We start from the raw sequence: 14,568 nt of genomic DNA on the forward strand, positions 1-14,568 counted from the left end.
TCCGGTCTACTAACAGACAACTAAATTCCTGCAGAATACCTTAGCAACATGCAGACACGTTGATTGGAATTCATGAATATACCGTAAATCCAGTGAACGGAATGGCGGTTCAAACTCCTTCCAAGGTCCCCAGAAGGCCACGGACACTGGCAGTGGACCGGGCGTGGTCCCTCCGCCTGCATTTCTTAGGCACGGCATCCCTCATATATAAAAGCCCCCCGCCATCCTACACCAGACACATTTCCTTGTCAGCATCAAGAGAAATACCACAAACAGAAACATGAAGGTAAGTTTGGACGCTGTGCTTGGTCTGTGCATTCAATGAGTACATATGTGTAGCGAGTATGTGCTTTGTTTGGATCTTGCTTGACTCTAACGAATATAGTGACGATTGAGTAGGATTCGATCCTGGAACCCTTGCTTTGTAGCGAACTCAAGCTATCTTGAGGTGGCTAATTTTAATGTCAGAGATATTGTGTTAGTTACGTTTCTCACAACTTGAGCATTATTTCAAATTAGTCCATAAATGTCAAGGAATCGCAAAAGAGAAAATCACTGCACAATTCAGTGGTTCGAATCCCACTTAATCCATAGGTCCACTTTTGATTAATCCACCTGTTCACAGAGACAAACTTCGAGTAAATTGTTGATATAGCTTCCATGGTGCAACTATGGCACAGCAAGGAATTCAAAATTATGTAAAAACTAGGTTTTTCATTAAACTCTGACGGGAATGGAATCACAAATCTCCCGATGGTGAGACAGTTAAGTTGGCATTTCACTCTAGTTATATGACCAAAAAATTAGCAAACAAAACTATTATTCCTTGAAAATTCTTTAATTCTTATTATAATCTCAGACAGTGGCGGTGATTGGGTTTCAATACTAGGGGGGCAAGGTGCCAAAGCTAAGGGGCGTGCAAGGACAGTTTACTTTCGTTTGGTATATATAGATAAGTTTAGCATAATGCGGGGGCAAAAGTGACAAAAAGTGGGAGGGCAACTGCCCCCTCTCGCCCACCCTATATTGCTATTAATCTTAAAACTCGTGAAATAACGCTTTAAGATTAAAAATCTCAATGTACAGGCCTTGAATATTGACACATTTGATTGTTCCAAATATTATTTTAAGGAGAATACGCTCCCCCTCACCCACACATACCTAAGTATCACTGCCTTGAGCTTCTTGAGAAGCCCTATAATTTCCAGGCAGGAATTTCTCTGTTAAACCTACTTAATATTAAGTGAAATTGATTATAAAAATATAGCTGAATTTATTCTTAAGGTGACAACATTTTAAAAATATTATTACAGAAACATTTCAATGTTGAGAATTGAATCAAACAGTAAAATTATTGGAAGAAGTGTTTTTGTTCGATACTCCACTGTTACTTTCTCGAATATTATCTTTAAATTATCTTTCGAACAATGATATTGCGTTTTCCAACAATTAAATGTTTTATAATATATTTGATGTGATTTTTGTGTAATATAAAGACATGCATCCACAATAAAACAGGGAGGGTGGGTTCTAGAATAATACTATTGATACTTGACTGTAACTGACAACAATTTAATAGTGTTCAGAGACACCCATATGCCAAATTTATGACAGTTTAGTCCGTCATACAATTAATGCTCGGTATTCAATCTTCTTTTTTCAGTCTTGAATTTTATTTCAAACATACAGACTAGTATTGAAACAAAAAATTATACGATAGTTTGTCTTTTTCTCCGTACAGGTCGCCGTCGTTATCTGCGCCGTCTTGGCCGTCGCCAACGCTGGTCTGATTGGCGCCCCAGGCGCCGCCGTCGTGAGGGCTCCAAGCTTCGACAGCGCTGTCATCCAGTCCGACCGCATCGGAGGGAATTTCGCCTACAGCGTCGCCGAGAACCACGCCTACGCCGCCATCTCTCCAATTGTCCAGAACGTCGCCACTCCAGTTGCCGTCTCCTACTCCGCTCCAGCTGTTGTCGCCGCTCCAGTCGCTGTCGCTCACCATGCCCCAGTCGCTGTCGCTCATCATGCTCCAATCGCCTACGGCGCCCACGCTGTTGGCGTCCCAGCCGTCTCTGGCGTTTACGCTAACCACGTCGGCGTCGCCCCAGTCGGTGGTGTCGTCGTTGCCAAGTAAGCTTCCTTTCTGCTTGAGCAGTATCGTGCTGTGACGTTTCTGTCTGTTTTCTCCGACTTATCTCTTCCGACTGTTGGCCTTCACTGTTGACGTTTGAAAGGTTTTACAAAAAAATAGTAATTTATGGCTGAATAAAGTACCTTCTCTTCCAATTATATGTATTTTATTGATGCTTTATCCTTATTTAACAGAAAAAGGATCTAGTCTATGTTATGCTGTTGTACCATGTCTTAATTGAAATTACATTTTTGCAACATATTGAAAGTTTAGTTTGAGGGATTTATTTTTGCATTCTTTCAGAAGAAAAATCACATTTTAAAAAAAGTATTACTATTAAAATAAGGTCGTCAAAATTTGCCTTAAATCCACTTTATGTTCAGATAAACTAATAAGGACTGGGCCTACAGTTTAAAATGAGATCCTAATCATTGTGCAATGTGTCTGCAGTAAAAACGAACCTGGGACCCCTTCATTACAGTGGGTATTAATAACAACGTTAATAAGAAATGTAAAGATACATTGTTATTATTAGTATTATTATTATTAAGTTATATTCGGCACAAAACACGATAGAAATAATATTAATAATCGCACATACTATATAAAATGAAGGAAAATAACGAAAACATATAGTAATACGAATAGATTTATCAACCCAGAATTTTCGTTCTGGAGAAGGATGGTGTGTGTATGGTCGATTTTCGGAATATGTAAAGATATATTTAGTACCAAAATGACCATAAATTGAACTTTTGTGAAAAATTGGAGAGAAGAGGGGTGTATGGATAAATTACAGGTTGAAACAAGTGGGAGGTGATGATTTTAATTATCTTCTCATTTGTATCCTAATTATTATCGACTATCTTCATCAACACACATCATCATCATCACGTTCAACTAACAGCAGCAAATATAAATGTTAATTTACAAGTGTTAAGTTTTTCTTTATATCTGGAAAAAACTTGAGGTGAACAATGATTACTAGATAAACTTCTTATAATCCTGAATGGAGTAATTTAAGATTTAAAATTGTTGAGTAGCCAGTGTCCAATATAACCCGCGTTTGAATTCCATAAATAAAAATATGCATGCAACATGGATAATGAGCCAATAGATATTTCACCTCAACTTTTTTTTTTTTAAAGAAAAAACTCTTGTAGGTCATAATCTGAGAAGGAATACTCACAAGATGGCACTCTGCTGTCTTTCCTTTTGAACTGTCTGTACACCTAATACAGCAGACTTATCAACATCATTGAAATATACGTAAAGAGAACCTATTTATGCTATTTAAGAGCGTACTGGGTAACACTTTCTTTACGTTACCTAAGTTTGTTATATCCGTATAAACTACTGCGCATGGATAGTGATACGCGACAATATTTGTTAACTCTTGCCTAAAAGGAGTGGCGTTAATGTACGATGTTCAAAAAATTACACATTTTCCGAGAGCACAGAAATTTTGGCATTTCGGTATATTTGGATACTGCAGTGTTTTCTTTATGCTAACTAAATATTAAGATTCGGTTTGACATCTATGATGGAAAAAGGTACTGAAATGTAGATTTAATTATAATAAACAAAATGAAATTCATTGTAGAACAGGCTTCAACAACTCGTGTGCTTGCTCTCAGGTGTCCCGGGTTTGAATCCTGGCCTGGGCATGGATGTTTGTGAGTGTCCATTCATCATATCATCACTCATCCCTATCTTCGCAAATTAGCCAAAAGTGGCACAAAAGGCGAAGTAAAATAAAGCAAATCAAATCAAATTAAAAATTCGTATGTACTTGCGGAGCCCAGAGATCCCTCCATGTGCTAACCACTCTGCCACGGTGGTCGGCAGAGAAAGCGAGCGAGAGAGAGAGCTAGATCGAAGGAGATATTGCGGCCGGGATTTGACACTGGCGTTCGTGGCGCGCTGTGCTAACCACTCCGCCAAGCACGTCGGCTCCTAAATCTAAGAATCCATTAATATGGTAATAAATGGTTATCTCTACCCTCTTTGAGGTCTTCCTTCATCACCTTTTGAGGGGGGGGCGGTCTAATATTAAGCGATCGTTTTTAGGGGCGTCTAAAATTAAAGGATCAGCCATAGGAGCGTCTAAACCTAAGTGATCACCTCTAGGGGGTCTAAAATAAGTGATCATGTCTAAGGACGTCTATAATTAAGCGATCACCTCTAAAATTAACAGTAACCCCTTTATGAGCCAATAGGAGACAGACTAAAAGGGGGGGCCTCTCCCATGGCGCAGTGGTAGAGTCCTCGCCTTGTAATCAAGAGGTCCGGGGTTCGATACCTGGTGGAGGCACATATAGTGGTTCGGATTCCACTTTAAACTGTAGGTGCAGTCCCGATTAGCCTTACTGTACATAAGGTGGACTTAAAACACCAAATCAGTCGTTATTTTTGTGTGTGTGCATTCCTTAAGAACTAATATTGTTCCTCCATTTAAAAATTTATTTTAAGGCAAGGAGTGACAGTTTCGCATCAGGTATGCATTTATTTCAATATTCGAAATAGGCACTGCTACTGAAAAGAAAACAGGTACAAGAGAGTATGAATTTCCCGCCATAAGCTGCAACTGGAAACTGTTTTTTTAATAAACTGCATACAATGTGTTAAGAAAATGTGGTGAATAACTGTTTACAGAATCCTGTGTATTCCTTATGGACAAACAACTTCAAGTTAAGGTTAAACAAATGAAAGTTTCGGACTTTTCCCAACACAAACAAAATATTCAGCCTGTCCCCTTTCCGTTCATGTGTTTTTCTGCACCATCGGAAGTTTGATATTCCCAAGAGAACAAGCAAAATAATACTTACTTCCCCTCCTACAACCTCCAGCTCGCCGTACGGAAAGGTCAGTTGGGGAGGAGCAGTTTCGGGTCCCTCGCATCTGGCTGAACATAGAAACTTTTCCTCGTATCTTTAAGTCTTTGTCACATCTACCAATAAAAGTAGATTTTTTTTCTTCTATAAGCAACTCGTGTAACTAAGTTATCTAATCTCTAAGATACTTAATGCATAAAAATACTAACGCCAAGATATAAGGAAGAAGAATAGTGGAAATCTGAAATTAGATTAGTACTTTTATAGGGACCTGTTATAACGAATCAGTAGAATAAGGGCAAAGTCAAATTTCATCTGAAAAGCAATCCGAATAGGAAGATCATATTTTAGCACTCAAATTACGCTTGTAAGCATGATTGACGCCAACGGTAGGTCAAAGTTGGCCATGGCCCACGGAAAAAATAAAATTTTGTAAACTTATTCAACGATATGACGAAAAAAGTGCATCTGAACATCAAATTAGAAGTCGCCTTCATCAATAACAGTAGCGTGCCCAAGCGGGGTTTATGGGGCCATAACATATCCCCCCTTTTGGCCCAATATTCCTATAGAAAAAAACGCCGAAGGTAGAGAAGATTGCTACGTTCCGCGGATTATTCTCAATGGAACAACTTACGTTTATTCCTCGACGGCGAGCCTGAGACTTATCAGCCTACTATGAAGCCCTCAGGTTGTGGGAAATCAGATAAGGATATGCTTACGTAAACCTTACCAACTTGCACTCGAAATTAAACTCCTTATTAGAAACAAAATTGTATTAAGTTCATAATTGTTCTTCACTACACAAATTACCACATTCACATTTCCAAAATCACTTCCATTATTCCAGCAACATTCATAATAATATCTCTCTCCTAACAACTCACAATCGAATGTTTTAAGGTTAGTCCATAACCATAACAGACTACTCATTTGAACAAAACAAATTACGTCATCACAGACAATTAACATCTTAAACATATTAAACACTTAAAATGATACAACAAGTGGGTGTGTATCAAGATGGCAACATGAGGACTGACTACTACGTAACTCCCCATTTCAAAAATCTTGGGCGCGCCACTGATCAAGTTTTCAATAACTTTGAAATTTAGTATTTTACTCTCATATCAGAAGTACTGATTTAGCGTTTATCCATATTTTTCCTCAACATATTACAATGTTAATTATTAGTAGAATAATAAAGTGTTGTTTTAAATCAACTTTTAAGCACAAATTGGCTAATTGGAACTGAACGTAGAGTTTAAGGTGGGATCCTAACCACTACGTGCATCCGCTGGGTATTGAACCCGGGTCCCCTTGATTACAAAGCGAAGGCTTTACCACAACGCCATCGGGAAGGCGCTTGTAATATTAATTAGTGTATTATAACTTGTAATTATAATTAGCCCTGAATCATGTTTTGAAACATCAAACCTAAAATTTAAGCATTTTTATGCAATATTTTAATGCAGCCTATACTATTTCTTTTTACTCCAATATTTAAACTTTCTGTTACCGGATAATGAATCCTTGGTTGAATAACGTAATTACAAGACCACGGATTTTTTTGTAATATCAAGGTACAAAATATGTACATAAATATGTAACAATAAGATCGGACTAGGCCCTTCGAGGGCTGTGGAGCCACGGGGAGTATGTAACAATAATTGATAAAATATGTACCTAAATATCAATTATCAAAAGGATATGTAGCTAAGTATTTAATGTCAAAGAATATATAATAATAATAATCGAGTATCCAAGCAATTTCAAGAATTCTGCTAGATATTTATTTTATTTGAACATATTCAACATAATTTTAAGGACATAAGTTGTTGAAATTAAAATTTGTATCAAAATTTATAAACTCAAAAAAGCACAGCAACGTGTACTTTCCGTATTCTTTTTGGTCTTCAGCCTGTCTATCGACTTGGCAGTCAATTTTAGGTGATAGTAATCACTAGACATTTCCTTGATTAGAAAATATAATATCACATGAGCTGCAAATTTTCTTCGTCATGTTTCCGAGATCTAAAATATAGGACGGAGGATCAAGACAGGAAAAAAAATACCGAAATATGTTGTTTTATGTAAAGAAATTAGCAAATATGTAAAATATGTAATATCCTGGCAAATATGTAAAAATATGTAACATAAAACGTATACTAAATCATATCAGTTATATAATTTGACATTTTCCTGTTCAAGGTATGTATCTAGAGAGGAATAGAATATGTAATTACATACAAACCCGGGCTTTAGTAATTACAATGTAAATATAAAAACACATTTTTATTTCAAAATGTGGCCCGCCCAAATCTACATGCATGACAGCCATCCAATGCCCTCTACATTAGGAAGACTGGTAGTGGTACTGCCACTCTTTGTAAGTAATGAAGCAAATCTTCAAGTTCAAACAAGAGAATGAAGACAATCCCGTCGCGTGTGGAAAGAATTGAAACCCGGGGGTATTTCCAAAATCATCAACCTTCATTCATTCAACCTCGATAACGGATCTGCATGCAACCGCGTCACTTGCAATAACTTTTAGGCTTTTATAAATCTTGGTTTGATATTGATTACGAAGGCCATTGAAACAGATAAAAATTTTTACAACGTTATACTTTGGTCAAAAATCTCCACAAAGCAGGATGTGTTGCGTCTTGATGACAGCAATAAAATAACTTGCGAGCACATAAGCATTCACGACACAATAGATCACGTAAGCCTAACATGGGATTCAAACAAATTCAAGAAACGGAAATTATCCTTCTAGGTTTTGGAAACACGCGTGAGTATATATATATGAAAGTGTACGTCATTCAGCATTATGGCATTCCTCATACTAGTGAGAGGACACTACTCATGTCTCATCAGGAAAGCCTTCCAAATCAACGGGTGTTGAAGCATGTTGCGACTGGTATAAATGCAACGTAGAGGAAACGTCGAAATTACAGCTGTCTTGAGGTGCACTGCAAGTGGTTTGCAGTAGACACTTGTGTCAAAGGAACAGAATGAAGGTAAGATTGATCTACAGTTCGACCACGGTATTAGTGCTTAGCTCGACTGGATGAAACCAAACCCAAAAAAGAGGGGAGTAGGTTAAAACATGCACGAAACTACACTGCATATTTCAGATCAGTATTTCTTTTATATGCGTTTGGTCATTTATTATTGCTCGATTCTTTGTGATTTGTAATGGCTGTTACAACTCCTAACAAACACTCTCTAAGTGGAACAACCCTCGAAGTGGAACAAAAACATTTTCGAGTTACACCTGCAGGCAGGGCTGTAGTCGAGGGCTATACGGCGGTATACACTTCAATCCCTGAATATTAGTGACGTTATCCGGAAATCACTTGGTGAACATACCGAGAAAAAATCATCATCAAGTATGAACATGTTCTCAAATGGGCAAAAGTATGGGAATCAACATGTTCTGAGCTAAGGTTCCACCATGAGAGCCTACGCAATAACATACACTAAAAATTAGTCGGTTTGCTAATGTATTTATTTCTCGTTGTTTAATTGATTGTTGCATCCGCACAGTTGCTAGGCTACAACATAAATCTTTCAGATTACTTTTGAGAAGAACTATAACTTCTCAACAGAATTAGGATTTTCTTGCAACTTGAACTTTAGTTTTCGACTGCTAGATGGTCTAACTGCAGGTAAAGTCAATGTAACATATTCTGTAGTGACAAAACCAGAATTCACTCCTTTTCAAAGCTAGTTTTTACGTATCTTCTGTAAGTATAAATAGAATTCGATGATTTTCGTAGAAAGTAATAATGAGCAAGGTGATTTTTTTACCAGATTGTTATGCTACGAGTAAATACTTCATCAGTTTCTCATTCTCACCCAACATGTCGCTGGGAACCAGGGTTTGCTCCTTGTTTGATTCTTGGAAAATGTGTTATGCTTAAAAGATTAAAGTATAAGGTAAAGTTACTTAGTAGCTCATACAGGTTGAACTAAAATACTTACATTTCCCTCTTATTTCAAACATTTCAGGCTCTGCCCACCTTATGGGCCTTACTGGTTGTATCGAGAGCATCTTTCACAAGCAACCCCCGAGTGTTCAATGGTGTGACTTTCCAGTTACAAGTTCCAGTGCGAAATGTGTACGGTTCCTCAGAATTGGCCATTGCATCGCCTACAGCGGTCGCTTTGGCTCCAGTGCCAAACTTTGCGGTCCATCAGAACTACATCCACAACCAATTCGCCCTTGACTCCGGGGTCCCCCAAACGTTCACGTTCAAGAAGAAGATTACCAGAACTCCCATCACGCTACACGAACACCGTGAACCAGTGAGGCTGAGGTTTCAACTGCAGAGGACTCAAGACGATAGGGACGTAACTGTGGTTCGAAGACCTGTGCATATACAAGTCCAGCAGAACAGGGTGGCGGTACCTACGGTATTGGCGGTTCCGATATGGCACATTCCTCCGCCCCCTCCCCCACCACCACCGCCGCCGCCACCACCCCCTCCTTCACCACCGCCACCTCCTCCACCACCACCACCGTACAGACCGCCAAGAAGACCTGCAAGACGGCACCAGGAGAACAGAGGCGCGGGTCTTGCGGCACAGGCAGCAAGACAAGGTTCCAGAAACAGATACGATTCTGTGACCCGCAGACAGCAATCCAGCGGAGGAGTTCCAACGGGTCCCGTGACGGCCACGGTGACAGTGTCCAGTCCGGGACAGATCGGTCTTCCGCCGCCTCAGCGCGGACCGGGCAACCGCAGAGGACGGCCACGAGGACCTCCCGGCATAAACCCCAACAGTCCCGCGGCGCAGGCGGCTGCGCAGGCGGTCGTGGCAGCGCAGGCAGCGTTGGAAGCCCAAAATTCGCTGCTCGCGCAAGCTGCCGAGGCGGCTAGAGCAGCGACGCAAGCAACAGTGGCGCAGCAAGCGGCGGTTGCAGCCAGGAACGCGGCGAATACAGCCTCCGCTAACCTCGGTATACCGTCCCCGCTACCACCCGGACCACCACCTGGACCACCACCTGGCCGTGGCCCAGGTCGGCCACCATTCTAGGCTTGATGAAACAATGAGCGATTCTTAAATGATATTAAGCGATCAAACTGACAATCTTACTGCACGGAAACTTGGTGTTGAGTTAAATCTCAACCTCACAAATGCAACACCGTCACTAATACAAACACTATGTTTTTACACATCGCATTAACAACATACAAATCACACGCAAAAGTGAAATTAAAGACATCGGGATTGACTTTCATCACCAAGCACACCATTGATATTTTTATGTGAGTTTACACAAACTTTAAAAAAAATCATCACTAAAACATTGCAGTGAATCTGTAGTAATTATACTATGTAATCAGAGCACTATCATTTAATCTCATGATCTACATATCTATGAATAAATAAATATATAGGAAGAGCTGCGTTTGTACATACTTTGGTACATTGTTTTACTACAGTAATAAAACCTTTTCTGTACATTTTGTGTATAATTTAAAACTTTATTCATGTCACATTAATATAAGATACAGCTAAAATAGTTTCCTCGATACATTTAAAATAAAGGGTCAAATAAATTAAATGTAATAATGGTATGGATCAATTCAGCACTAGGGGTGTAAGGGGTGCTCCTTCCACGTAGTACACCCTGGACTGCAGACTAACGAGGCTCTGGCGACTGGCCGCATGACCAGTATCATTCTGTGTTCGTCCTGTGTTTTGTCCTTATTTGTGCTGAGTGCCCTTTTTTAGCCTCAGCTTTTAACCAAGGTAAGGAAATTTTAGTTTTGAGACACGCTTTTATTTTTTGTTATGATAAGGGGCTGGATAGTGTGACGCACTCAAAAATTTTTAATTCAAATTCAAAAATTCAAATTCGTCACTAATTTCGATGTAACCCATCTACTTACACATGCAGAAAATATAAAGTTCATACGCGCTCGCCTAAGTGCTACATGTCAACTAGAATAATCGTGACGTCAAGAACAGACGATGATCTCGATACCAAAAAAAATATGTTTTTTTAGTATTTACCCATAATTATGAGCATTCCAATATAATAGCTACTTAGCAAAAGTCACCATTACACATTCAGTATTTCCGTACAGGCACTTTAAAAGCACAATGGGCCAGGATTCGAACTTAATTTTCACAGCCTAGATGAACAAATGAATCAATGTTGCCAGATGAGTCAGCACTTTGCACCCTTCATTTTATGCGGGGAAACCTTTTATCTAGGCTTCATACTGGAGCTTGGATAGAAGCCGTTTGTCATCTCCTCGAAACTTAACAAATAAGAATTTAAGGAATACGAAAATTTCAGCTTGAGTCTACTCTGCTAGACTATGTATTCAGGATTAGAATGCAATGTTAATTGGATCTTACTTGGATAAGGTCCATTAACTTGCATGCTAATTGCTAATATACAACTATTGCGACTAACGTTCAGAGAGTTTTTATACAAGAGGATATTTGTCTGACTGTTCACAGATAGAATTATATGTACTGTTTAATGTGCAAAAAATTAATGCTTTTAGTTTATTTTATGCTAAGTATTTTTTAAAAAAGCCTTTTCTCCTCAAATATTTTTAAACTTCCCTCTCGAGAGCGAGACGACAATAAGAGAGATTTCATGTTGAAACAGACAATTATTCTACTTCCGGTGGCAGCGATTAGGCACTACACTATCTTGTATTCGGTATTATTCTTAGTACAGTATATTTGAAATTAAAAGTAATTGTTTATCTTTTGTTTGTTGTAACAAAAACTCTCACCCCGAAAATTTTTGGTGGGGGGATTTTTGAGGCCAAGATTGCTGGTGGGGGTGGGGAATCCCCCCTCCCTCCAGGATTTCGCACCCTGTTCTTAATGCTATGCTTTGTCTGCCAAAAGAAAATAAACTGTCCTTGTCCCCCAGATTTGGTCTCCAATCGCCGCTACTGTCTACTTCATTTTCTACTTTGGTTATTTCACGTTGTTTTCTACCTCCTGGATTATTCGTGACGATGCGAATTAATAATAAAGTGATAAAATGACGATGGGACAAGCACAATAATAAACATTCATTGCTAGGTTTCGAACCTAGTACATCTGGCCTCGTAGCGCTTTACACTGACCACTCCTCCGAGGAGGACGAAGACAAAGAGATTCCTAACATGATATATAACATAGACCGAGATTACGCGAGAAGAGATCAGAGTGTGTCTAGCCTAGACACTGTCCTTAGCCCATTTAAGAAACTTCCTTAGGAAAAATAAGAGTTGCAATTGGCAGAAATATGTTGCTTATTTCGAGTCACATGTCTGCCACTTTTGGCTAATAGCGACGATGAGGATGAGTGAAAAGATTAAATTCATGAAGATACACTCAAAAGGAACACCCAAGGAACACTCGACTCGAACCCAAGAACTTCGAAAGTTCACTCGTTCACAAATAACTTTTAGCTAATATGGTCACACGAGTACATCAGCTTTTAGTAGCAGAGCGTGAACGTGAAGCAACAGATTTTTTGGGAACACTTTCTCCTTCTCCTAGACGCCACACACTCAAGTACCGTTACTGATGACGTTACTTCCGGGCTTGCGTGACGTAAGAGAAACATCCCGAGGCTTACCACGCACATGCGTGTGGATATCCCAGTGTTTGGAGGAGTTGTCGCTGTGAAAGTTACAAGCCTCCTCGATTCAGAACCTCATTCATACTTCCGACCAGTCATGTGCGTAGGAGACCTGCGTACACTTAAAATTTATATTTTTGTTATTTTACGTTGCTTCTCTGCAACTTTTGGCTAATCTGGACGATGAGAACGAGTGAAATCGATGAAATCTAAGGGGAAAAGAAACACGAATGATCGCACCAGGACTTGAACCTGGGAACGTAGACTTAGAGAAGTTGCACAGTCTTTATTGAAGCCTCTTTAATCGTTCTTGCAATAAAAAAAGTGAAATAATGAATGTGGGCCTGGGACGTTGTCTACACAAATTAGAAATTTTCAAAACTATACATTAAGCTAGAATCACACGTGCAGACGGATAAAGAGACAGCAGGTAAGAGATACAGAGTAAGGAACAAAGGTAGAAATGGAAAGAAGATAGAATGCAAACAACGAGGGGACAGAGGAAGAAATAAATATAGAAAGGGATAGATATGCTGAGGAAGAACTGTACACATCAGAGGAAGAAATAAGGAAAGAGAAAAAGAGAAACAGAATTGAGAGGGAGAAAAATAAAACCTATAGAAAGGAAGAAACAAAGATATAGAGGAGAGAAAGAAAGAGAGAGGGAGAGATAGAAAGGTAGAAAGAGGACAGAGAAACAGGGGAGAGAAAGAAGGTCAAATAAGGGGAAGAAGAAGAGAGAGAGAAATAGAAAAATCGAGGAATCCAAAGAAAAAAGAGGCAGAGAAAGAGACAGAGGAAGCAAGTAGTGAAGGAAAGAGAAAGAGGCAGAGAAAAGAGAGGCAGAAAAAATAAGATAAAAGTCAGAGAAGGAGAGAAATAAAAGATAGAGGAAAGAAAGAAAGCATAAATATATAAAAAACAGTGAAAGAAAGAAAATGAGAAGCAAAGACAGAGGAAGAAAGTAAGATCCTTAGGAGCCATGACAACCGAAGCACAGTCAGAGTATTTCGTCCATCTCTGAGCCCGCCTTATGAAAATTCTAACAATAATTTGCGTTAATTATTATGAAAGATTGACAATTACGAGAAAGACACAGGAACGCAAGAACTTCAAAGTGCAGGCGCGTTTTTTGAAGGGGGCAGAAATGAGAGGATCAGAACACAAGTGGCGTAACTCCATTCAAGACAGTTTTGAGAAAAAGGCATATTTGAATAACTTAGTACTATGTTTAGCTGTTGGAGCACAAACATAGTGGTGCCTCTATGAGCAAGAATTTGAAACTTAGGAGATACTGAAATATTGATACTTTTCAGTTCTAATGAAAAGTGGAGTTACGCCACTTGTGCTCTGAACCCCTCAGATAATACAAAAAGAAATACCTCACGTTTAAGTACCTAGGTAATACCACAGATAAAGGTATATAATACCCTTTCTGTGGTAATACCCTTCAGCAAATACAGTCATCTAGAACAAACGTTACATAATAATACCAACGTTATTTTATAATATCAGAAGGAACTGCAATGTGAATCAATTGGTGAATAGTAATTGTAGTAATAATACATTGCCCTAATTAAACGAGTAGTTGCCTGACTATTTATAGGCATGGCACGTTATATTATTTGTTCATCAAATGTTGGTTGGTTGGTTGATTTGGTGTTTTAAGTCCCACTTTATGCACAGTAAGGCTAATCGGGACTGGACCTAGAGTTTAAAGTGGGATCTGAACCACTTGTGCCTCCACCGGGTACCCGGGATCCCTTGATTACAAGGCGGCGACGCTACCACTGCGCCATCAGGCAGGCCCTGTTCATCAAATGTGAGTGAGAAAACAAGCCTGTACCTTTGTGGTGGAATGCGTAAAGTACCTTGAAGCAAGGGGTTATAGGTTTGAATGTTGGGTAAGGCATGTACGAGGTTGTTGTGTTTGCCTTATCACTTATTTCATTCGATATTAGGTAAAACGAAATATCACTGAGAATCAGAAT

General features: G+C 39.2%; 1 protein-coding gene across 1 annotated transcript; it reads left to right on the forward strand.

The window, feature by feature from the left end:
- The first annotated feature begins 200 nt into the window (after window positions 1-200).
- LOC145995158 (uncharacterized) lies at window positions 201-2,286 on the forward strand. The gene is made up of 2 exons (XM_083131707.1): window positions 201-286; window positions 1,742-2,286. The coding sequence occupies exons 1-2, from the start codon at window positions 281-283 to the stop codon at window positions 2,132-2,134; spliced, it is 399 nt and encodes a 132-aa protein (XP_082987833.1). The 5' UTR covers window positions 201-280; the 3' UTR covers window positions 2,135-2,286.
- The last annotated feature ends 12,282 nt before the right edge of the window (window positions 2,287-14,568 follow it).

Source organism: Lepisma saccharinum, chromosome 11, assembly GCF_977018435.1.
Source record: "Lepisma saccharinum chromosome 11, izLepSacc3.1, whole genome shotgun sequence".
NCBI classification, from domain to species: Eukaryota; Metazoa; Arthropoda; class Insecta; order Zygentoma; family Lepismatidae; genus Lepisma; species Lepisma saccharinum.